This window comes from Miniopterus schreibersii (genome assembly GCF_964146895.1).
Source record: "Miniopterus schreibersii genome assembly, chromosome: 16".
Classification (NCBI taxonomy): domain Eukaryota; kingdom Metazoa; phylum Chordata; class Mammalia; order Chiroptera; family Miniopteridae; genus Miniopterus; species Miniopterus schreibersii.
The window spans coordinates 9,930,587-9,955,147 of NC_138116.1; the positions used below are offsets into that span (position 1 = coordinate 9,930,587).

A 24,561-nucleotide genomic window follows, 5' to 3' on the forward strand; every position below is an offset into this window, starting at 1 on the left:
GAAAAATTAGAAGTGAAAATATTAAAATATAATAAATATCTACAATCCATTAACAGAAAATAAACATGTAGTACATTTTTCTTCAGTATTTCTCCCAAAAAAGTATAGGTACATTTTAGTTTATTTTTACCATAAATGCCCAAGAACTACCCCGTTGTTCTTGGAAGTTTATAAACTTTATTTTAATGACTGTAAAAATCTTCAACTTATATTTCACTTTCTATACAACCCTTTAAGGACAGTTCCTATTTTTATAATCTCTATCCCCAGAGTGCCTAGGACTAAAATAATTTCATAGGTTAATTCAAAAAGTAAATTTAGGTCTAGGAGATTCTTAATCAGTAGTGCACAGAGGCATTACTCTCTCATATATTAGAAATATTTCTCTTCACATACTTTTCCTTTACCTCACTGTTCCTGATAAGTATTCAAGTGTTCCTACCTCTTAATAGGGTATGACAGCCTATAGGAATGTAAACTTACTTTATTTCTTGTAAATTAAATAAGACATTTAATAAACAAATGCATAAAGTGTTGTAGCATTAACTCAGATCCCTAAAAGAACTTCCTTTTCTAAAATATGACACAGAATAAATGTAGCATAGTTACTTACCACTTGATCTGTTTTTACGACTTGATTTCCCTCCGGTGAGAAGCATTTTGAGACTATTCCGAAACATGATTGTGCTATTCTGATAATCACAAAACTGTAAAAGAAAATGTGGGAAAATATGTTAGGAAACTTGATTTTCTATTCAAAATTCAGAATAATATTGCCTGGTAAACAGTAGGTGCCAAATAAATATTTATTGAATTAATCAATTATATTTTCTCAGTTTGTATCCAAATCAAATCCCTTTTAGAGAAACCTGATCTTACTCTCTTTATTCTCAATGCCTATCTCTTGGGAGGCCCTCAACACTTCTTGAATGAGTAAATGAATGAATGAATAACTGAGCAAAGACTTGATTCATCAGATTAGTAACCTGGTAAAGAGGTAAGGGGATACAATATAAGTAAGTTTCAATAGACAAGACCAAGTTATGAATTAACTAGAAAAATGGGGAATACTCAGGGTGATCGTGCACTAGAGATAGTCAGGGAAAGGCAAAGACATTCTAGGCAAGTTCAAATTTTTATCTAAGGAAAACCCAAGAAAATTCTAGTCATACTTCAAACTTCTGCCTAACTCAGTCAGACTTTACTAACAGATATATACACTTCCTCCAAAGTTTCAAAAGAAAAAGTGTATAAGCACAGATTTTTATTAGAACCAATTATTTTAAATTACTAAGAATAGGAGTCAAAAAGAATAAAAATCCCACATCTAAAAATAAACCAAGATAACATTCTAAAGTTAATTTAAATGAAAAATGCTGATGGGTAGAATAAATTAATTATAATGATGATCATTTTTTGAAGTATGGAGGTTTTTTCTCTGCTAGTTCTAAAACATAAAACTTGACTGAAATGCATAAAGAATGAAATGAAACATATAATACTTATTTAAAGCTAATTATCCATCTCACAGTTACATTTTGGTAAAATGACTTTTTCATAAGTTAACATACCACTAGAAAATTTACTTTAATAAAATTTGTAGAAACTCCACAAAATTGAAGCTAGGTGGAAAATGGCAGTTTGATCTAATTGGATTTATGACAGTAATATATGGCTAAATTTTATCCTCCTTTTCTAAGTTTTATACCCAAATTTTAAAATGTTAACTCTCTCAGGAAAAAACATTAAATAAATTCCTGACAAGTGAATCTCTGGCAGGAGCATAAACAAACAACCCATTCTCAGGCCCCAATCATTTCAAATTATCATATACTAAACTGATATGAACATTATGCTATCTATGTGACCCCTAAGCTTTTATGTTTGTGACACCTGGCCTAAACCATTCAGAAGAAATACTAACTACTCTCCTCCTAATGGTCCACCAAGGCTGGATATTCATACTTTATATCAACATCTTCTTGCACTGTTTTATTAGTGGACAATCAATTTTCATTTTCAATGTTCATCTCTCCTACTTATCTAAAGCCTTTTCTTATCCTGTTACTCAAAACAGGAGTGCAATATGCCTTCATTAAAATGTTTATGCAATAATAATGTAATCAAATTAACTATTAAACACTTCTGCATTATTCAAGCTAAATAACCACAGTTCTCCCTTTAACTTTTCCTTGCAGGAAATTTTCCATTCTATAACAAGCTTTTTGTAAAATTTCTTTTTCTATATTCTTTTCCATTTTGAGTTGTTTTGGTAGTGTTTTTTATTCTCAGTTTGGGGAGTGGCTTATTCTTATTTTTTTCCTTGTTTTACAATTCTAGAAACAAGTTCCTTGACATTAGAACTATGCCTAATAGGTTAATTATATAATTTAAATGCTTTTAAACTCCTATGGGACCTGAAGAAAATGTTTCGAATAGTAAGAAAATAAAAAATAATGAACTAAGATATTGTCTGTAAAACTGTAATTACAAAAACAAGAATGCATACTGATCCAAATGATGAATAAAGTGTCATCTTTCCCTACCCAGGAAAACAATAAAACCTTTTTTTTTTTTTTTAAATCCTCACTGAGGATATGTTTTTATTGATTTTAGAGAGAGAGGAAAGGAGAGAAAGAGAAACACTGATGTGAGAAAGAAACATGATCAGTTGCCTCTTGAGTTTTATCACTGAGGTAAATTATTATCCAAAAATGTAGAGAGTATGTATTGAGGTACCCTTATATAGATTGATAAAAACATCATATATGTCCTTACCAGCATTAAACTGAATATCAGAGGGCAGCAATAGTAGGCCTTAAACTATGATCTCCGTATTCATTACTGTTAGTACATAATCAACAGACCCCACCCCTAGACCACTAAGGCAAATACCTAGGAGGAATGGAAGTCAACTGGGTTCTGTATACATATCTGGAGCAGCCTTCATTTACATAACTTTAAAACTTTAGCCATTGCTTCCAAATTAAAGTGGCATATTGGTATAGCGTGGGAAGATCTGTAGCATCTTACAGCAGTAAAGAGGAAAAAGTGAACAGTGAACCCTTCTGATAGGAGAGACTAAAGGTAATAATGTTCTCTACTCCAGTAATGGCAGAAATTAACACTAGTTAATGAAATATTATATAAGGTACTACAGTGCTCCAATAAAAGGGTTTTGGAAACAGCTGTATACTATCTCAGAAATACTGTCCAATGATGCAGAGGGATACCTGCCAGTTTATACAGTACAACTAAACTAGGGCCAGAACCGGCAGAGAGAATAAGGGAGGGGAGCCATCCCTTCCTGCCAACTGACACTAATAAACATAGATTAGTCAGAAGTGCTCCAAGTGGGAGCAGAGAAGAGCCTCATTCACTCACCATGTTTAACAACACATATCACCATTCCACGAGTAAGCAGGACACAGTGGTCATAAGGCAAGGGAAGGGATATAAAAGGCCACAGAGTGGGGGCCTTTTCAAAGAAAAGACACCTCCCACTACCACACATGGAAGCAATGAGTTCCCTTCCACAGACTTTAATGCACAAGCCTCAGATTGTGGATTGTGCCTGTGATATATCTAGGGCAGGATTATGGGAATGATATCAGTCCTGCAGAAGGATAGGTGAGTGAACAAGAGGCACAGTGGGAAGTATGGGGAGAAATCTCAGTTTAGTAGTAGAGTGGCACCACTTCCTCTGGAACAGGGAATCCAACCAAAATTCTGATCTATCATAAATTGTGGGTGTCCAGAAAGGGTATAATTTATGTGGCCTAACAATACCACATAGTTCCAGAGGGGCAAACATTGTACTGACTAAAAGGTGAAAAAGAAGTATTCCCTTAAGGAGTCACAGGATTCAACAGGGGAAGAGAGTAACAGGACTGAGTCTTCTCATCTATGTCTATCCATCCATCTGTAGTGATTCAGGTCATTTAGTGGTAATTTGTCTATTCAGGTTTTCTATTTCTTGAGTCATCTACTTCATATAAGTATTAAAATGGGCTTAAGGGAATATCGGCAAGAACCAAAGGTGTTAACTACAGAATGGAAAGGCCTTTAATCTCTTAACTACTTTTTTATATTTTCCATCTATATGCATTGCACTCTGGGCAATTTCATCAAATCTATCTGCAAATCACTAATTCTCTCTTCAGCTATTTCTACTTTGATAACTTAACCCTTCCACAGAACATTTCCCCCCTTCCATGCTGTACTGCATATGCTGTTACAAGAAAACAAGCCAATTATAACAGTGACAGCTGACAAACCACTGCATCTTTTATAACACCAATATACATGCACAGGGTGGGGCAAAAGTAGGTTTACAGTTGTATTAAGTATGCAATACAGTTTATTCTTGTATTATTATTTATTATTGCAATTGAAAGTGGATACAACTGTAAACCTACTTTTGTCCCACCCTATATTATTCCATTCTTCTATTCTGTGTGTGTCATTTTGAAGTATATTATTTTTCTGAATGATGTTAGCACATTTCTCACATTCAAAATCCTAATTATATTTTTCATTTCTAGAAGTCCTAGAAGAAGCATAGCATAATTTGCTTGTTTTTTTGTAACAGCATATGCAGTACAGCACAGAAGGGGGAAAAATGGTCAGTGGAAGTTAAGTTAGCAAAGTAGAATATTTTTCAGGTCCATCTAATCATTTTTGATAGTTTCTTCCTCTTTTTCTTAATTCTCTTATTAAACATTGTAATCATATTACATATGAATATAAATAAGTAATATATTTTATAAATTTAACTTTTATATTTTTCATTAATACCAGTATCTGAAGGTTTTGTAGGTCCAGTTTTGTTGTTTCAAATTATTCATAATTCATGGCAGTTTATTTTCCTATGTTTTCTAAGTTTGTGTGTATTTTCTATTCTTGCCTTCTAAACTCACTTTTGATATAAGTTGCAGCAGCTATTCAATATGCCTTCTAATTTCTCTTTCATATTTTCTATTTCTTTATCTGTGTACAAATATTTATCCACCAGTCCCCCACATGGATGGTGAAATTACAGACTCCACGTGTGACCATGGTGTTCTCAGTATCACACCAGTGGCTCTGCTGCTTTTCACTGCAGTAAGTAAGCAGCACTTCCTAGGTACAACTCCCAGAAGTTGGAATATTGTTTCAGGCCAAATTATACAAACAGATAATACACAGGAGAAATCTAAAAAAACAATCTGAAAAAACTACATACTATATGATTCCAATTATACAATATTCTGAAAAGGGCAAAACTGTGAAAATTGTAAAAAGATTAGTGGTTGCTAGGAGTTAGAGGGGAGGGAGGGATGTGAACAGGCTGAGCAAAGGGTTTTTAGGGCAGTGAAACTATTCTGTATAATATTACAATGGTAGATACATATCACTATACACTTGTCAAAACCCATAGAATGTATACCAAGAGTGAACCCTAATGTAAACTATATACTTTGGGTGATAATAATGTGTCAATGTAGGTTCATCAGTTTTAAAAAATGTACCATTCTGGTGCAGATTGTTGATTATGGGGAAGGTTGTATGTGTGTAGGGACAGGCGGTACATGGTAGCTCTTTGTACTTTCTGCTCAATTTTGAACCTAAAACTGCTTTAAAAATAAAGTTTCTTAATTGTTCTTTTAAAAACAGAAGGAAATAAAAAAAGAGAATGAGGGAAGGAGGAGTGAAGAGAGGACCCATTAATAGGGAAACGATTATATTTTGACATAAGAAATACTATGAATTATGGAATATTATGTATGGTTTAAACAGTATGCAGTGCATCAATTCTAAAATAAAAAATTCTCCAAGTTTTATCCTTAAGTAAAAAAAAAAGCAAGTCACAGAGAAATTTGTAAAGTATGGCATTATTATAATTTTAAAAACTATGTGTTTATGGACCTGCATTAGATATATATTTAGAACTGTGAAGTAAAACTTATGAGAGAATACACATAAAACTTTACAGTGGTTCCCACAGGAGATGAATACAGTCTTGAAAGGAAGAGGAAAGTGAAATTATTATTAAATATACTTTTACAATTTAAGGAAAAACTAATAAATAAAATTCAGTGTCGCATATTCACCATCTCTGTTTAGTTCCAAAAACATTATCACCCCAAAAGGATTTATTCATTATTGATATCAGTATAAATTTTTAATTATTAAGGTAGTATAAATTTTCTCTGGGTCCCCACAAAGCAGATAAGATCTCAAAGGGTGAAGGATAAGACAACTTTAGAAAATCTTTTTTAAATTTTTAAAAAATATATCTTTATTGATTTTAGACAGAGGAAGGGAGAGGGAGAGAGAGAGACAAACATCAATGATGAAAGACTCCTCATTGATCGGCTGCCTCCTGCACGCCCCGACTGGGGATCAAGCCTGCAACCCGGGCATGTGCCCTGACTGGGAACTGAACCACGATCTCCTGGATCCTAAGTCTATGCTCAACCACTGAGCCACGCCCGGCCAGGCAGAAAATCTTTGCCTTTCAAGTTGACTATCTCCTCAAAGGATTAACCCACCAACATACAATGTCTCAATGCATATCCAAATAATGACAAAATAATGACAAAAAAGTTTAAAAATATAGAATCTTTTTAATATACCCATTTTCTAATAAAATATTTTAAAGTTACATTATAGAACTGTTTTGTCACCAGGTCAGTAAAAGGTCAAATGAAAAGAGGAGTGTTTACAGAACTACTACTACTACCACTTCCTCCATCATTTGCTTTCCCTTGGTTTCTCCAAACCATATAATGAACTGGTCCAACATGCCTGAGAAGTTAAAATTAAACTGCTATTTTAGAGGACTAAGTCCAGGCAATGAACAATCTTATAAATAACATCAAGAAACAACCAAAACACATACACACACAGCAAAAACTTTATTTTAGTAACATATATTAGCTAAAATTCTTTGACTTAAGAATGTTTTTCTATTTCTAAAACACATGAATACAGATGGCAAGTCTGCCTCAAATCCTTTTCTATTATTAACCAACCTATAAATAAAATTTAAAATAAAATGTATCCCAATTTTCTATATATTCAATGTTTATATGAATGAACTATGTATAAGGCCTTGAGCAGGTACTGGAGGAAATGTTTAAAATCTAATAGCAGTTCCTACCTAAAAGGAGCATCCAGTCTGGTAAGGAGAGCTAAGGAAAAGTGAACCCGAGTACAATTCAAGTAGAACCTGGTTGGTACCACAAGAGAAATACAAAGTGCAGTGTTTACAAGAGGGAAAGACTACTTACAGGTTTAAGTAAACAAACACTTCTTACGTGTCTACTATGTGCCCAGCAGGATGCTGGATATTAAGGATAGCAACACTGTCCTACCCTCAGGAAACTTATAGCCTAATAAAGGAATAAGAGACCCTATTATAAATGGCTTCATTTAATGTAAAATTCAGTGATAGAGGTAGTCACAAAATGCAACGTAGTACCAAAAAACTATATATATACTTATGTACCCACCTTTATAGACAGTGAGTGAAAATAATCCTACTGAGCTAAAATAAAATTATTCTGCTGGTATTCTGACATAATCTTTTAGGGGTTAAAAATACTTAAATAAAAAGTATAAATAACATTCTCTCATCATACCCCTATTTTAAAAATACAACCACAAAAATCGTTATCTTCATATGCATGGTTATTAGACCTAAGGATGGCATCTAGGGCAGTTTATGCAAGATATCAACTGTCAAAGTTAAACATTCTCAACGTCAAAACACTAATAGAATGTATAACTAAAAACAGGAATCTAGCTATACAAATACATTAATTTCTTGTCATCCCCAATAGAAATCCATAAAGCTTCAATCGATAAAAATATTAATAATTAAAGCAGTAAGTTATTAACATAGATACAGAAACAGTCCCAAAAAATTAAGTATAGGATAAAGGTAAAATGTAGGACTGAGGTAGGATCAAGGGAGGAAGAGGATTCAGTGAATGTTGGCTCAAGTGGCCAGCCATTAAAAAAAGGGGGAGGATGAGGAGGAATGGATGGAGTCCTACTTCACCCATACACAAAAATAAATTCTAGATGTATAAAAAAGACAGTATAAATTATTAAATACCTAAACTATAAAAACAGCAGACTTGCAGAATAGAAAAATCCATCTTAAAATTCTATGCAAAATCATGCAATAAAAAACAAGAGAACTTATGAAAAGAAATGGGGGTAAAAGAATACTCAAAACTACATCAGTGATACATTAAAAAACAAACAATGGTAGGAACCTAAAAAAATAGTATAATTTTACACATATTAAATAACTAAGAAATAAATACTATAATAAATATGGCACTTTATCTTGAAAAAGAGCTGAGATTTGCTTGTGGAACTGAGTGTCACAAGGGTTGCAATTTGTGACTTGTGAAGTGGTGGGGGCAAAAGTAGGTTTACAGTTGTTCATATAGAAAATGATACAATAATTAATAAATAATTCAAGAATAAACTGTGTTTCACGTACTCACTACTATAAACCTACTTTTGCCCCACCTTGTATAAAGTTGTAACACCAAATGTGAATGGGTACAACTTATAACACAAAAAGTAAACTAAGATAGCTGGAAGATTCTGAGGTGTGTGCATTTTGTATATTCCTACGCAACTTGTTTCGGCTGGGTATTTTTCTACATTTACCTAGTGTTTCTCAAAGAAAATTGTGCATAAACACATGGAACTCCCATTGTGCTCAAATTGTTCCCTGATATATCAACCACATTAGAATAAATTTACATTTTCAAAAGAAGTAGTATAGCAGAATTGACTATATAAGTGCTTAGATCCACCAAAATACAAAAAAAAGAAAAAGAAAATACTTAAATCTCAATTCTTAGGGTGTTGAGAATAGGAAATAATTTACTGTTTTCTAATCAACATTCTTAGAAAGCAATGGCTGGATAGTCTCAGATACTGCAATAATCTAAAACCAAATAAAGACTGTCAAAAACTCATAATTTTGTAAGTAATTAGTAGAATAGCTATATTTTCATTAAGGAAATCAAAATAAGTTACCCACAAGAACACTTTTGCTGACCAACATAGTTAATGGAAGGGATAACTATAATGATGATTAGTTGTATAAAATATTAGCTATTCTTATTAGGATACCTGCCTTCCAAGGCAAGTTTTTCAATAATTTCATCATGAAATATAGACACAGTTAAATTGATTAATCCTCCAAATATAAACCATCTTCAAAATTTCAAATATGCTACACACAACCTTTACTTGGCTTCTACCCTATTCCCAGCTATCTACTTTGAACATTTAAAGACAATTATTTAGTTCCTGAAGCTGACAAGACATTGGAAAGAGAAGATACCAGAAAGGAAGCCAGGCTTGATAAGAAATGGCTCAGGATAAGATACAAGGCAGATTGTTTAATTTTAATCCCAGCATTTTCACCAAGTCAGAACCAGCATTAGAAATCAAGATTCCCAATATCTGTCTTGAGTCATCATCACTGTCATCTGATTCTCTTTTCATACCAATAAGAGATTTAATTTCATTAGTGCAAATGGTAAGAACTGGTGCTCTGGGGACATTCTCCATTGCCACTTACTAGTTTTGTGAGCATGAGTAAATTAATTAGCCTTTCAAAGCCTCAGTTTCCTCATCTGTAAACTGAGGCTAATAATATATAAGTGGCTATGCATTCACTCGTGAAAATTAAGGGAACTAAAGCAAGTGAAGCACTTACCACAGTCTGACACCTACTAAGTCAGGGGTGCGGAACATCCGGCCTGCGGGCCTTATCATTTGGCCTGGCTCTGCCAAGGCAGCTGCATGTGAGACTCAAAATTCAATAAATCTAGTTTTTCTATAGCTAATTTTTAAGTTGATAATTCTGTATGGCCTTCGAATGATGTTATAAATATCCAAATGGCCCTTGGCAGAAAAAAGGTTCCCCATCCCTGTACTAAGCAGTGAACATTGTTAACTGAAAATCAGAATTAGTTAGGGATACAAACCATCATCAGTTTTTCCCAAATCTCTCTTCATCATTTTTCTAAACTCCTTATTTCTTGGTTTATAACAACACTGGCTGCCTACTTCTTTTTTAAAATCTCACCTTCCTAGAAGTAGACTTTTGCATAAGTAAAATAATTTCTCATAGCTTCCCTGAAATAAAATTCAAGGGAAAGTTTACACAAAAACCATGGCTCCTTTTCTCCATCCTGAAGAAAAGTACAGAGTATTAATCCTACTTACTTCTGTCTCTATGCTCAGTTCTCAGGGAATGCTGAAGAACTAGAGTTGGTGCTGGTTTTGTCTTCTGAAAGGACCTTCAGAGCTGTGCCTTGCCTAAGTGCTGGATTTGTAAATCTGGGGTAAGTCATACTCAATGAGAATCATCTCAGTATTTTTGCCCTAATTCTGTGGCCTTAATTGTATACTATTAAAAAAAATTTTCCTTCCTTACTTATTTCCCCCCAAATTCCTGATTTGCCTACATTGGGCTATAACCCAAAGCAGTTGTTACTCTGCCTTAATGTATGATCTCACTGTTCATCAACTGCATTTAAACTTCAAAAATCATTCTTGTCCTGGCCAGGAGGGTCAGTTGGTTGGAGTATCATCCCATACACGGAAAGGTTGCGAGTTCAATCTGAGGTCAGGGCACATACCTAGGTCGTGGGTTCAATCCCCGATCCCAGCTGGGGCAAATGTGAGAGGCAACCGATCAATGTTACTCTCTTATATTGATGTTTCTCTCTCTCCCCCTCCCCCTTCCCTTCTCTCTAAAAACCAATGAACATGTCCTCTAGTGAGGATTAAAAGAATATATAATTCTTACACATGAACACCACTGCTATCCTCAACATATGATCCAAAACCTCACTATAGCATGAACCAAGTTTAAGTGCTAAAGAAAATCTACAAAAAAACAGAGCAAGATAGTATGTCTAGTCTAAGACATCCTAAAAACAATGTAATCTGATTTCCCAGATATTTGTCCTTTACCTTGCATTTAAAATTATTGCTCTCACCAAGCAAAAATATCACAGGTGAATCAACAAGGTAGTGTTTAGTAGACTTATTGTAATGACTATTAAAACTATGGAGAATATTAATCTTCCTTAATGTTTTTTTAAATCATGTTACTTCTCATGTCAGTCTGTCTCCCCCCCCCAAAAAACCTTCACTTTCTCCTCCTACTACGTCTTCATCACAGTAGCAAATGATAGAGAAAAAACATAGCAGAAGCCTGTGTCCCTGATGACACTGTGGAACTGCCATAAACCGTGGACCATCTATATGCATATTTCCTGTTACCTGAAAAAAAAATCCTATTTGATTAAGCCACTGTACTTGAGTTTCTATTATATACAGCTGAACACAATCCTAACAGTATGTAAAAATACCTAGAAAAAGAATCCACCCAGAAGATCAGTAAAGGCAATTACTCCACAAAACTTCTCATTTAACAGAATGTGTTAAATTATTCATCAGTAAAGTAGTGTTAAATTATTCATCAGTAAAGCAATGACACAGTGGGATGTCAACTAACACAAACACACACACACCCATTATTAAAAATGGGGTATTATAATGTATTCATTAAGATAAAAGTTCTATCAGTAGGGGATCAAAGTGATAGCTTTAATCAAGAAAGGTGTCCTTGATGAGGCAGAAAAAAGAAAAAATTGCAAATGGGTGAAAATTCTATTATTATAGCTTATAAGTTCATTCACTGATACTTAAAGCATACCCACACCACAATGTGCAAGCCCTAACTGCTATGGAATGAATTATATAAATTTGAGACTGTTAGAAATTAGATATAAAATAAAGGTCCAAACCGGGGTGGGGGGGGAGCAAGTACGGAGTAAACACAACTGGAACTAAGGATTCTATTTTGGATAAAGTAAAATTCTGAATGAACAGCTAATGACAAATATTTTTAAAAGTTTAGTGTGTGTGTGTTTTTAAAGTGAGAACTATAACTTAAAATAATGAAACAAATTACAAAATGATAATCAAAAGAAATACTACAAGATAATTTTCTGGGTCAGAATATAGAAGAGTACAGAGTGTAATATGAAACAAAGTAGGCAGAATTGATAGGTAATACAATAATCAGGGAAAGGGGCAGAGAAGGGTTGAGAACAGATAAAACAGAAGCAGAAAATAAAGTTAAGGATAAAAAAGAAAGATAAAGCTTTAAGGATAAAGTTGTAAGTTAACCCACTTACAATTTTAAACCCCTCACCTATACCTTTTCCCAGATCCCTTTGTCACCTAAACAAACTAACTTAACATCACCTTTAAGTCTTTCCCTCTACAAACTATCCAGGCCTCCTCCTTAATATTATCTTTCCTTCTCCTTGTAAATCCTGCAAGATCTATTAAAATCCTATTTTTTCGACCAATTTTTCTGATAATCTTCACATGCATTTATAATATTTAAAATTATTTTTCTAGATGTGCTTCTAAAGTAATTGAATTTTAGTTTTTCCTTCTTCTGATTATGAGGCATGTTAAAGTTTGAGAACCACTGCTCTAAGGAGAAAAAAAGAATTATGCCTTAATATTTAAAGAGCTCTAAATTCCTGAAGAATATGATGAAATAAACTATGCAGATACCTGGGGAAAGAAAAATCCAAGCAGAAGGAACAATGAACACAAAGGTCATAAGCCAAAAGCATGCTCAGCTTGTTCAAGAGACAGCAAAAAGACTTATGTAGATAGAGCACAGTGGGTCAGGGGGCAGGAAAGGGGAGTTAGGGAAGTAAATGAGATCAGAGAAATGACTTAAGCCATGATGTGTAGGGCCTTTTTAGCTATTGTAATTACTTTAATTCTGAGTAAAATGGGAAGTCATAGGAAAAATATTAAGAGTAAAAACATTACCTAATATATTTTTAAAAAATCAACCTGGCTGCCTTATTGAAAAGAAACTATAGATGCAAACCAGTTAGGAGGCTGGCTACAATAATCCAGGTAAGTACTATCAGTAGCTCAGACCTGAGTGTAGTTGGTCAGTAGTGTTCAGATTCTAGATATGTTTTGAAGATATAACCAATAGATCTCCTGACAAACTGGATAAGAGAAATCAAGAATGACTATAACATTCTGAACAAGTGAAAAGATGGAACTGCTATTAGCAAAATGGAAAAGTCTGCAGGAAGAAAAGATGGAAGAAAATGGGGAAAGAACCAATGAGAAGTTCAATTGTGGACAAATGTGCTTAAGATGTCTATTAGATATCCAAGTAGAAATGTCAAGTAAGCAGCTGCCTCTTATTTAGGGGGAGGGAGGAGCATTAGATAGAAAGAGGCATGAATAAAAACATTCTTAGATGACAGAAATGTTCTATATCTTATTAATAGTTACACAGGTATACTTCACTATTAAAACTCATCAAAATGAACATTAATTTATTTGCATTTGATTCCTTATAACTCATACTAGCCAGGAATTTAAAGTCAACATTGTTCTGCTCCAATTATATTGAGCTAGAAGTGTACAGGTGTAAAATAGGTAGAGTTGGTTTTAACCAGGGTTGGGTTTTGCCAGGCAAGAACAACCAAAGGAGAAAGGTCACAGGGGCTGAGGGTAGATGCAGGAGAGCAACTGTAATGATGGACTATAGGAATCCAGCTAGTTAGAAAAGTGAGGCCCGGCCAGGCGTGGCTCAGAGGTTGAGCATCGGCCTAGGATACAGGCGATCGGGGTTCGATTCCCGGTCAGGGCACATGCCCGGGTTGCGGGCTCGATCAATGACTCTCTCATCATTGATGTTTCTATCTCTCTCTCTCCTTTCCTCTCGCTGAAATCAATAAAGATATATTTAAAAAAAAAAAAAAAGAAAAGTGAGGACATGAATGCCTTGAGGAACAGTAAAATGGTGGTAAATTATAAAGTCCCAATGAAGTCAAAGAATTAAGGTTGCTGGGTACTAGAAGAAGTGAGCCAGAAAAACTTAAGGTGGTAGCTGGGGAGCAAAATGCAAGAAATAGAGAGTTTACAAAGTTACAGTTATTGGTAACAACAAGATCTAGGGCAGTGACTCCCTATCCTGGCTGCACATTAAAAACTGTTAAAAATAACATCCCAAGGCACACTCAGACTAACCAGATCAGAATCTCTGGGAGTGAGTCCTAGGCACCTGTAGGTTTTCAAAGTTCCCCAGTTAACAGATGCACTGAGGGTTTAAAAACATCTGCACAGGATATGTCAGAGAAGTAAATGACTGAGATAGAACTCAAGTAAAATCCAATCTGGAGCCAAAATTGCATATAAGTAGTCTTTCCCAAGTACATTAAGCAAGATGCCTTCAGGATGAACTAGTTTTTATTTTATAACTAGCACAAACATGGATATTAGGACAACTAAGAATAAAACTAAGAGACAGTGAGTCAAATCCATTTAAAGAAACATATTCAACAACTAATTGTATAATGATACACAGATGAGCAGAAATGAACAAAATGTTACAGAAATAATTGAAGCTTGGGAAAAATGAGATTATGAATAGTTAGCTTGTTATCACACTAAAAAAGGATGGGCAAACTTTTTTATTATTTTACACTATAAATAGACAAGTCCTTTTTATTAAGTAAATCACAAAAGAAAATCAACCACCTTGACTCATTGCTACATACAAATTTTTAAAAGAGAAAAATTACATGAAGCATAGGGTGAGGGGATAAAGTTATCACACACAGAAAGTTCCAGTTATTCACAAAAGTGAGAGATGTTTGTAAAAGTAGAAAACATTTACATGATTGAATTGGAAAAAAATTTGTCATTCTCTCAAGAAATGCTCTGATTTGCTATATTATAAAGGAGATTAAAAATTAAATTTTGTCAAATTTGTGGTGCTTAAAGACAAACAATCCAAAAAAGAAATGTATACTAGGAGTCTGCCCAACAGCATCTCTCTCTGAAGAGCCTTTATTTTAAACTTTACAGTTATTCAAGAACTCTTTCTCGCATCTCTCATCAAATCCTTCATAAAAGAAAATTTCAAAACACAAAATAAATCAGTAGCCAAATTACCTTAGGTTTCTTAAATGCCTTGCAAGGCTGAAAAGAAGAGCAAGACAAGATAACAAGGAAAAGCTAGTAAAATTACTGGGGAGGAGCTGTGGGAAGAACACATCAAAAAAGAGAAATCCAGGACACTTTCCAAAGCCTAATAAATATTACCACTTATTAAGTACTAGACATTGTCCTTAGTATTTTCACTGACATTATTTCATTTCATCATCAAAACCCTGCAAGATAGGTTTTAGCCCCTTAGTAAGTGACAGAGAAATAATTCTAACCTGTTTTCATGATTCAAAAACTCACAAATTTATACTCTACTATACAATGTGCCTCATGATTGCAGAATTTCAAAGCTTCTTACAACTGGACAATAGTACTGTCATTCTAAAATATAAGAATGTCTGAGTGACAACTTTCAAAGGAAGTCTCTTTTCCTCTTTAAAGCCCTAAAAAGGGAAGAGCTAAGGTTCTCTGATGCTAAAGGAGGACTTGGGTATGTAGTAAATCTCCATCCCATGTGTCTACTAAAGCTAATTACCTTTGTTCACCCTAATTTACAATCCCTATAGGATTCCATGGAATTTGAACAGAAATAGAATTCTTGAGTACAATAAACACCCATCAAGCTTCCATAGCCTGACTTATCAAATTTTGGCAACTATAGCTAGAAATTGTGAGGCCATACAATACAAGATTAGGAATGAGGGGCTAAGAAGAGACTTCCTTCATTTAGGCAGAAGGAATTTACTAAAATCTGAGGCAGTTTCCCCATACCTAAAATGATTAAATCACAATATCTACACACTTGCTCCCATTTCCAAATTTAATAACTAGCTAATCTACTTATAAGGCTGTAATCCATAGGTGAGAAAAGGAGGTTTCCATGGCAATAAAAGCTGGTGTCATATTTCTTCATGTTGTCAACTTCTATTATCAGATATGGTAATGTAAACATGGTATTACAGGCAAGGAAATAAGCATGGCTACCTGATCCAAAGATATCTATTTGAAATAAAAGTTTTCCATTATTATTGCTTGTATACTTTTCTTTATGAATTTTATGTCTGTAATACTTGCTAATATTTATAAAAAGGAATATATAAATCACTGTTTTCCTTTTCATAATACCTTTGACACCTAAAGAAAGCTGTAAAACTTATCAACATCGGCCAGTGAAACTTCAGGAAAGTGACAAACTTTAATATATTATTTTAAACTATGTTCTTCCTATAAGTAAAATGAGTATCTAGGACACCAAATTTTGAATTAAAATTTTAACTTTTATTTAAGAAAGAATATGAAATATCTACTTTAAACTGAAAGACTGCTGCAGTAAAATTAACTACTATACATAGTAGATAGTACGTATTTAAGTGAATGATGTAATATGCTAATCCAATTTTTCCAACATAACTAATCTAACTTAACGCAATGTGTCTGTATAACAAACTAATATACAAAATCAAGGTGTTTTTTGTCATATAACAATGATCTTTTTTAATGCAAGATAGGAATGAGAGACCAAGATCTGAGCAAACAAAGAAAAATGTTCTTACTCATATGCTGTGCTCCAAATCTCCCTGCTTGGGATACCTCTTCTAAGAAAAAGGAATAGAATCAAATAATACACTTTGTTAGAAACTGCTTCAGAGTTAAACATAATATGGGTGTCATAAGGAGGTACAACAGGGGCCCTCTGTCCGATAAATCACTACTAAGGCAAAGTGGCCAATCTTTTCTCAGTAATAGAAGCAATTATGCCTTGCAGAGGCCTTCAACAGACATGGCTGGTCTGTCCCCAACTCATGACATTTAACGAACATTTAATGGGCATAGACTATATAACAGACCAAGCACTGGTAAATTTTTATCTGTAAAGGGTTAAATAATAAATACATATTTAGGCTTTGTGGGCCATATGGTCTCTATTTTAACTACTCACCTCTGCTGTTGTACCAAGAAAACAGCCATAGCCAATATGTAAATGACTAAGCAGGGCTATATTCCAATGAAACTTTCTTTATGGCCACTGAAATTTGAATTTCCTGTAATTTTCACATGTCACAAAGCATTATTCTTCTTTTGATATTTTTTCAACCGTTTAAAAATGTAAAAACTATTCTTAGCTTGCAGGCCATACAAAACAGATGCTGGGCTTCATTTGGCCCATATGCTATAGTTTGCTAAGCCCTGTAATATATAATGAAAACAATTCAGCTAAAGTTCACACAGAGGACCTCCTAACCATCCTCCCTTCACCCTAGTAAATGTAAAAAATAAAATCTGGTTTAACTCTAGAGTTAGTTTTAATTATAGTCCAGGAGTTACTCTAAATAATATTCTAGATGGAGCGTGTATGCACGTATATTTCCATAGAGAAATACGCATACCTCCTGATGCCTAGAATGTTCTCTAATTCCACAACAAGAGATGAGGGTTTCAAAGTCATAACTCAGACAACCATCAACAATCTTTATTTAATAAGTAGATAATTAGTACCTACTGTGTATTAACTATGCTAATACTGAAAATAAAAGATGGAAAGCCATAGTGCGTGCTTTCAAGGAGCTCACACACTTAGTGATAAGACATATAAATAATTAAAATGTGATGTGACAACTTACATATTTAACGGGTGCAACTTGCATATTTAACAGGTGCAATGGTAGAAAAGACAGAAAATGGCGTAACCAGGTTTACCCAGAAAGTAAACAAAAACCTTCTTCACTGAGAAAATACCAGTTGGACCAAAACATAAAGGCTGAGGAACAGTCTGCACAGAGAGCAAAAGAGAGGGAAAGAGTAATCCATGCATAGAGAATTTCATATATAAAGGCATAGAAAGGAAAGAGAATATTACATATTGAAATAACCACAAGTAGTTTAGTATTGTTGAAGCATAATTTTGAAGAAGAGTGTCAGGCAATGAGTTTAAGGGAAAGCAGGGATCTCATGATGAAGGACCTCACATAGTTTGCTAAAGAGTTTCCATTTTATCCATTAAGTGATAAGGAGCCACAGCAAGATTCTGAAGAAAAGAGTGACATGATCAGATGACTATGTCAGAAAGATCACTCTGGCAGCAAAGTACTGTGAAAATTAATAAGCAAAATCCTCATTTAAAATGCAGTCAGGAGGCTAGAAGAGAGAAATTGAATGCAGGAGTCACTTGACACACATTAAAGAGCCGAAAAGAAAAAGGCATACCTTGCATCTCCATTACTATACTACCTCAGCAGGATGAAGAAGAGTCCTCCTTGCCCAATGACAGGTCTGCCAATGGGAGACTGCCATAACTCAGCCAATTAAAAATCACTATACTTCCAACTTTCAGTTTCCTCCAATGGACTCTTCCTTTACAATAGCTCCTCCTCAGTCCATAAAAGAACATTCCTCCCCTTTGTTTCTCTGGATTTGCTTGTAAGGTTTGCCAGCGGACCACATGTACCCAATTGGAATTCTTTACTTTTCAAATAAACCCTGTCTGTTGGTTTACTGTCAATATCACCTATAAAAGACAGGTACAAAATCTTGACATAAATGGTAAAGATGTCTACTAGGTATTTGGATTTTAAAAACACACACCAATGAGATTATTTACTATAATGCAACTACTCAATTTAAATGACTGACATAGAAATTTCTCAAGTTTAAAAAAAAGGAGTTTGAAACGTAGGATATACCACGCACTGAATAAGGTAGAAATTGATATTATAGGGAAGATAGGGGAAAGAAAGGGAGTGATTAATACTAACACAAACTTAATTCTTTTGCCTCTTAAACTTACTTTAAATTATTGTTTATCTTCAACTATTCAAGAGCAGAAGCTGAACATAACATATTTTTGTAATTTGTGTCCTGCAAAAAACCAACTAGCTGATACTTCTAACACCCACAAACACAGGTTTCAAACAATTCATGAAGATTTTTAAATAAAATAAATTGACCAAAGAAATTTGTTTCTATAAATAATTATGGTATCATGATTACTTACTTAGTATTTTCTGGAATAAAAAAGATCCCTACCAGAAACTTTTTTCACTGTTGCATCCTCAACCTGCTCTAGCCTTCTAAACCTCAGAAACAAATTTCTTATTCTTTATCTAGTATTACCTTGATCTCAAGCACTAAAGATTAAATATCCTCTAAAAAAAAGAAAAAGGACCATTGGATGGGAAAATATAGCTGTAAGTCTTTAAGCTCTTTCTTTTAACCTATTTCTCTCCACAGATTTTTAAAGAGACTCATCAAGGATATGTACTCTCCATCACTATATACACATCTCCTTAACAAGTTTCTACAAAAGAGGCTACTGTAATAAACCAAGTGATAGTTTTTATAGTATTATAACAAAGATAAACTATTTCTACAGTAGTTTTTAATAATTATATAAACTATTTCTACGGTATATTTAACAATAGAATTTGATGAGTACAGGCACTCCACAAATATGATAATGGTAAGTTTCAATTCATTCGGAGGGGGGAAAAAGTCCAAATAATTAAATTTGCTTCCAAACTATTTTATAACATTTGTTACCCTGCCCAGACTAGTGCTAGAAAAGTAAACAGCATTCTATAACGGCTTATTCTAGCTCCTTGAAATAAAATCTGAGTACCATCCGTAAAAATATTCCAACTAATATTGGTGATTATGCGTAAATACAATCCAACAAAATTCAACTAGTGTGCCCTTTTAATTCTATTGTAAGAGGAAGAAATATGACAAGGAGAGAATTTTGACGCATTTCTTTCATGCACACTTGCGCCTACCTTATATCTAACCAATATCAACTACCTTAATATTCCCCTTTTGGAACTACTAGTTTAGTATTTTCCTTTCAAGGCCTACTTCCTTCTCCATTCAAAATAATGCATACACATGGTCAATTCAGAAAATACTGAAAGAGCAAAGACATTTATAGGGAAGAGGGCAAGCGGAAGATAAGGACAGTCAAAAATCAATGATGGAAGAGGGGAATAATCTAATGTTTAACAATGTAAGTGACACTTTATGATAAAGATGCAAACAACAAATCGGGTTTTATAAGTAAAATATGCTAAAATGAACTATCAACCAATATAAATATAGAGCATGATCTGAGTCTATGACAATTTATTAAATATAAAGTATATAAACATACATCCTGAATGTCGTAGTCATAATTCATAGATTATATTGAATTCCCTTAGCAACAAATGTATATAAAAGTGAAGGAAGTGTTTGGTTACATGGGATATGTGATTCACAGAATGGCAGAAAGTTTGGCTAAGAGAATAAAATAATTGTTACAAGTGTAGGAGGTCACATTCCATTTCTTAAATTGGGTAGAAGACATATGAGTGTTGGCTGCATTTATTCTTTATAACATTTTAAAATATTATTTCATATGTAGTTAATATCTATAAAACAATGTTTAAATGTAAGAAAAATCTGAACAATTGTTTTTTTTAAGGGGTTTGTTTGTTTGTTTGTTTGTTTTTGGTTAATCCTCACCAGAGGATATTTTTTCCATTGATTCTTAGAGAGATTGGGGGAAGGAGGATGGAGAGAGAGAGAGAGAAACATCGACCTGTTGCCACCTGTACATGCCCCAACGGGGGATCAAACCCAGGTATGTGCTCTCACAGGGAATCGAACCCGAATTCTTTTGGTGTATGGGATGACACTCCAACCAACTGAGCCACCTGGTCAGGGCTGAGCAAACTTTTGATGGAAGAGGTAGTGAAATGTACTTATGTATCCAACCCATTTTTGTTACTTTTAAAAATAAAATAAAGGTCATATGCCCAGCCGGAGTGGCTCAGTAGTTGAGCATCGACCCACGCACCAAGAGGTTGTTGGTTTGAGTCCTGGTGAGGGGCACATGCCCAGGTTTCGGGCTCAATCCCTGGTAGGGGATGTGCAGAATCGATGTTTCTCTCTCCCTGATGTTTCTATCTCTCCCTCCCTCTCTCTCTAAAAATCAATAAAAACATATTTAAGAAAAATAAAATAGAGGTCATAAAAATGTGAGTAGGTAGGAAAAAACAGATAATTTCTCTTTAATTTTCCTAGAGAAAATTAGTAGTAAACGTTTACTGGTGACAGTACACACACAGAGATATTATACACATACACATACACATACACATACACACACACATACACACACACACACACACACACACACACACACACACACACACACACACACACACCAAACTACTACTTCTAAAGTTTCCCCCAAAGCCAACCTCCATCACAAATATTTCCTTAACCACATAAAAAGTACTGATACTCCTCTACTCATAAACCCAGAAATAAATTACAAAAATAAATTCCTAAACAGAAATGTTCATACGGTATTTTCTGGTGTAGTTGTAGGCTTAACATTTATGTGTCTTACTACTTACTTAGGTTTATCCATATCTATAATATTTGCTTTATAATGGGCACCTGCATTTTAATGATGTGTGTCAATACTAATTTGATTGAGAGGGCAATAAAGTATACTGGTGAACAGAACAGAATCTGGAGCCAGAGTTCCTGAATTGAAACTCAGCTCTTCTACTTGCTAGCTAAATAATCTTAGACAAGTTATTTAATATCTCTGTTTCACATTCTCAACTGTAAAATGGAAATAACAGTATATACCTCATTGGGTGTTGAAACTGAATAAAGCATGTATAACAGGACTGGCACATAAAAGGTGCTCTGCAAGGGTGAGATATTACTACTGGTACTACTGCTAACAATAGTACTGCATCACCTTCCCAAATATATTGAAAATATCTTTAGAAATTTGAATTACTGACTAAAATTAGATACTATTAAAAATAGACATTAAGTCTGAAGGATGATTAACAATAAATTTAAAGCCCTGCAACTCTGAAGAGAATAAGTGATTAATAAATCTACATAAGCACTCTTATCAAGAACAATCTTAGGAGAGTGGTTTCCCCGAAGTGCAACTATCAATTTCTTCCCTTACACAAGGGGGCAGTGATAACAAGAAAAGAATGGGACTCTGCAACACCTCTTCCTACAGACAGTAGGGGGTGGCAGTACATATGGCTTACAGTCAGAACAAAACAGGAAGACCCAAAAGAACTGCTCTTTATTCTCCTCTGGCCCTCTCCTCTTTGCTTTAGCCCCATTATAGCCTCTAGGTGAGGGATGTATCTACAGAATAGACCAAAACCCAAAATTAATCCCCAAGAAAAATCCAGTTTTGTCTTTGAAGCAAATGATTCCTCAATGGCTGAATTTGGATCCAGGAAGAAGCCAATCTCTATAAATTTTCAGATTATCTAGCAAATTACTTACTGTTCTTAATATGAGAACAACATTCAGGCAAGTGATTCAATTTATCTGAGAATTATAACATAAAACACTGAAATCTATCAATAATTAACTGTATCCTAATGAACACATCCAGGTATTTCTGCTTGTTTCATAGTATGTGGACGGACACTCAATGAATATATACATATTAAAAAGCTCTGTCTTTTGTTACTTCTGAAATTCCAGCTATGTTCTGACAATTCTTTCAAAACACAATGTTCTTCTTAAATAGAAGTCACAATGTTTTGCAGCATGTGGGTTATAGATATAGAGATAGGAGAGATGGGGGGGGAGAGGGAAGAGGGGGAGAGAGAGAGGGAGAGAGATTTAATATCTTATTTTTTGTGTTCACATTCTTAAGATGATCTACCTGGGAAATGCTGCAGGAAGCACTCCACTGACAGTATCCATGTTGTTGCTTTTTATGCCACATTACTGCATACAATTTCCCTCCCCCCTATTTTGCCACCCCACCACCAAGAACATGCACAAATATATCACTACTGTCATTCACTGTAATTAACCATTGCAATAGGTTTTGGCTCCAACCCCTCAACATGCCTGAAAATTTATCCCTTTTGTTCACCATATTGTTTTGTTTTCCTCATTCCAGATATTTTCACCTGTGTAAAAATGAAGACAGAGGCACAACTGAAAAAAATTTCCTTTGCCTAGTGATCTTCAACTCGAAATTATGGTCAAGACGTGAGGGTTTTTTGTATTTTTTTTTCTTTTCCAGGAGAGGAATAAAGAGTGAAAGACACCCAAAACATCAAATCTTCTTCCTGTTAATTATCATTGTGTACGTTTTGTGCAAAACATTTTAAACATTCCACACCTGGGATAGAAGACACCTGGGATAGGATACAATTGTATCAGTGCTCTACCTGCTGATGTCAAAACCTGGAATTATTTTAGCCCTATTTTTTCTTTCCCATCTCAGAACCAGACACAATTTGCTTTTTTTCCTTTCACGTGGGTACAATCTCTATCTCAAAAAACTGCATATCATACATAGCTCCTCTCGATTTCCTGTGATAAAATATCTAGAAATGAACCTTATTAATCCCTTCTTATACTACGCCTCCTTTCCCGGGAGAATAATTAGTATCACTAATAACACTTCTACCATGAATCTCAACGCCACACAGGCCAACCTACCCTGTGCCTTACCTGGCACATTTCACAACTACTTTTATGCTGCATTCTGGGGGCACATTTTGCAACTCGTTCTGCACCACATTCCCTGCCACGTTTAGCAATCTGCCTCGCATCTCATCCTGGGTCCCCGTCATCCCGAGACTCTCTCGGTACCAAATTCCATGACACCTTCGGTGACACCGAAGTGACCGACACCGGACCCATCTGAAGCCACCCCGAGTGCCACATATGGAGCCAACCTTCCCCACGCCTCGGACACCGGAGGTACTTCGCTGTTCCTTTCGCCGTCTCCTCGCTCGCCCCCGCCCCTCTCCCTGGAGTCGAGGCGTTGGAGGCGACCGCCCCTGTCACTGAAGCGACCTTTCCTTCCCCGCTCCCCCGGTTCTCTTACCTGCCGGTCTGAGGGGATCGCTGCACCTCGGGGTCAAGCCCCAGTCCCCGGGGTCTCCGAGGAGGACCGCGCCGCCCGCCGGCGCCGCCCGCGATTCCCAGAGCACCTCGCTGCGCTCCGACGCCCGCGGTGGGTCTGCGCCTCCGAAAGGCGCGGCGGGGCCTCGCGGCCCGCGAGCGCAGCCCGCGGCGGTCCTCCTGTCAGCGGCCGCGCGGGTGCAGGTTCTCGCCCCTCAGCTCGGCGGCGGCGGCGGCCGGCGCCTCGCTCCGCCTCGCGCGCGGCACAGCCGGGAGGTGAGCGCGAGGGGGATGGGGGACGGGGGCGGGGCCGCCCGGAGGAGGCGCAGAGGGCGGCGGCGGCGGCGGGAGGGCAGCTCTGGCGGCCCGGGGCGCGGCGCTCGGAGAGCTCGCAGCTTCCCCCGCCGGGCAGACGGCTCGCGTGAGGCGGCTGTAGCAACGGGCCCCGCCGGAGCAGCGCTCCCACTAACCCGCGCCCGACCGGCCGTTCGCTAGCGCCGCTGCCGCGCCGGGGGCGTCGCACCCTCGGAGGCCGCCCGCAGCCCCGCCCCCTCCGGGCCGGGTGGGGAGGGGCGCGAGCGCGGAGGGAGAGCGCGTGCGTGGGGGCGCGTGCGTGGTGGAGCGCGCGCGCCC

The 24,561-nt window shown here is 35.9% G+C and overlaps 1 protein-coding gene across 10 annotated transcripts in view; it reads right to left on the minus strand.

Moving 5' to 3' along the window:
* TANC2 (tetratricopeptide repeat, ankyrin repeat and coiled-coil containing 2) overlaps positions 1-24,187 on the minus strand; it is a 203,582-nt gene extending 179,395 nt beyond the window's left edge. For all 10 annotated transcript variants that reach the window (XM_081162722.1, XM_081162731.1, XM_081162730.1 and 7 more), the window contains exons 1-2: positions 23,912-24,187; positions 614-707 (exon numbers count right to left, since the gene is read on the minus strand). In XM_081162722.1, the coding sequence (XP_081018848.1) occupies positions 614-680 (67 nt within the window). In that variant the 5' untranslated portion in view covers positions 681-707; positions 23,912-24,187. The remainder of the gene's footprint in view (positions 1-613; positions 708-23,911) is intronic.
* Positions 24,188-24,561: the final 374 nt, after the last annotated feature.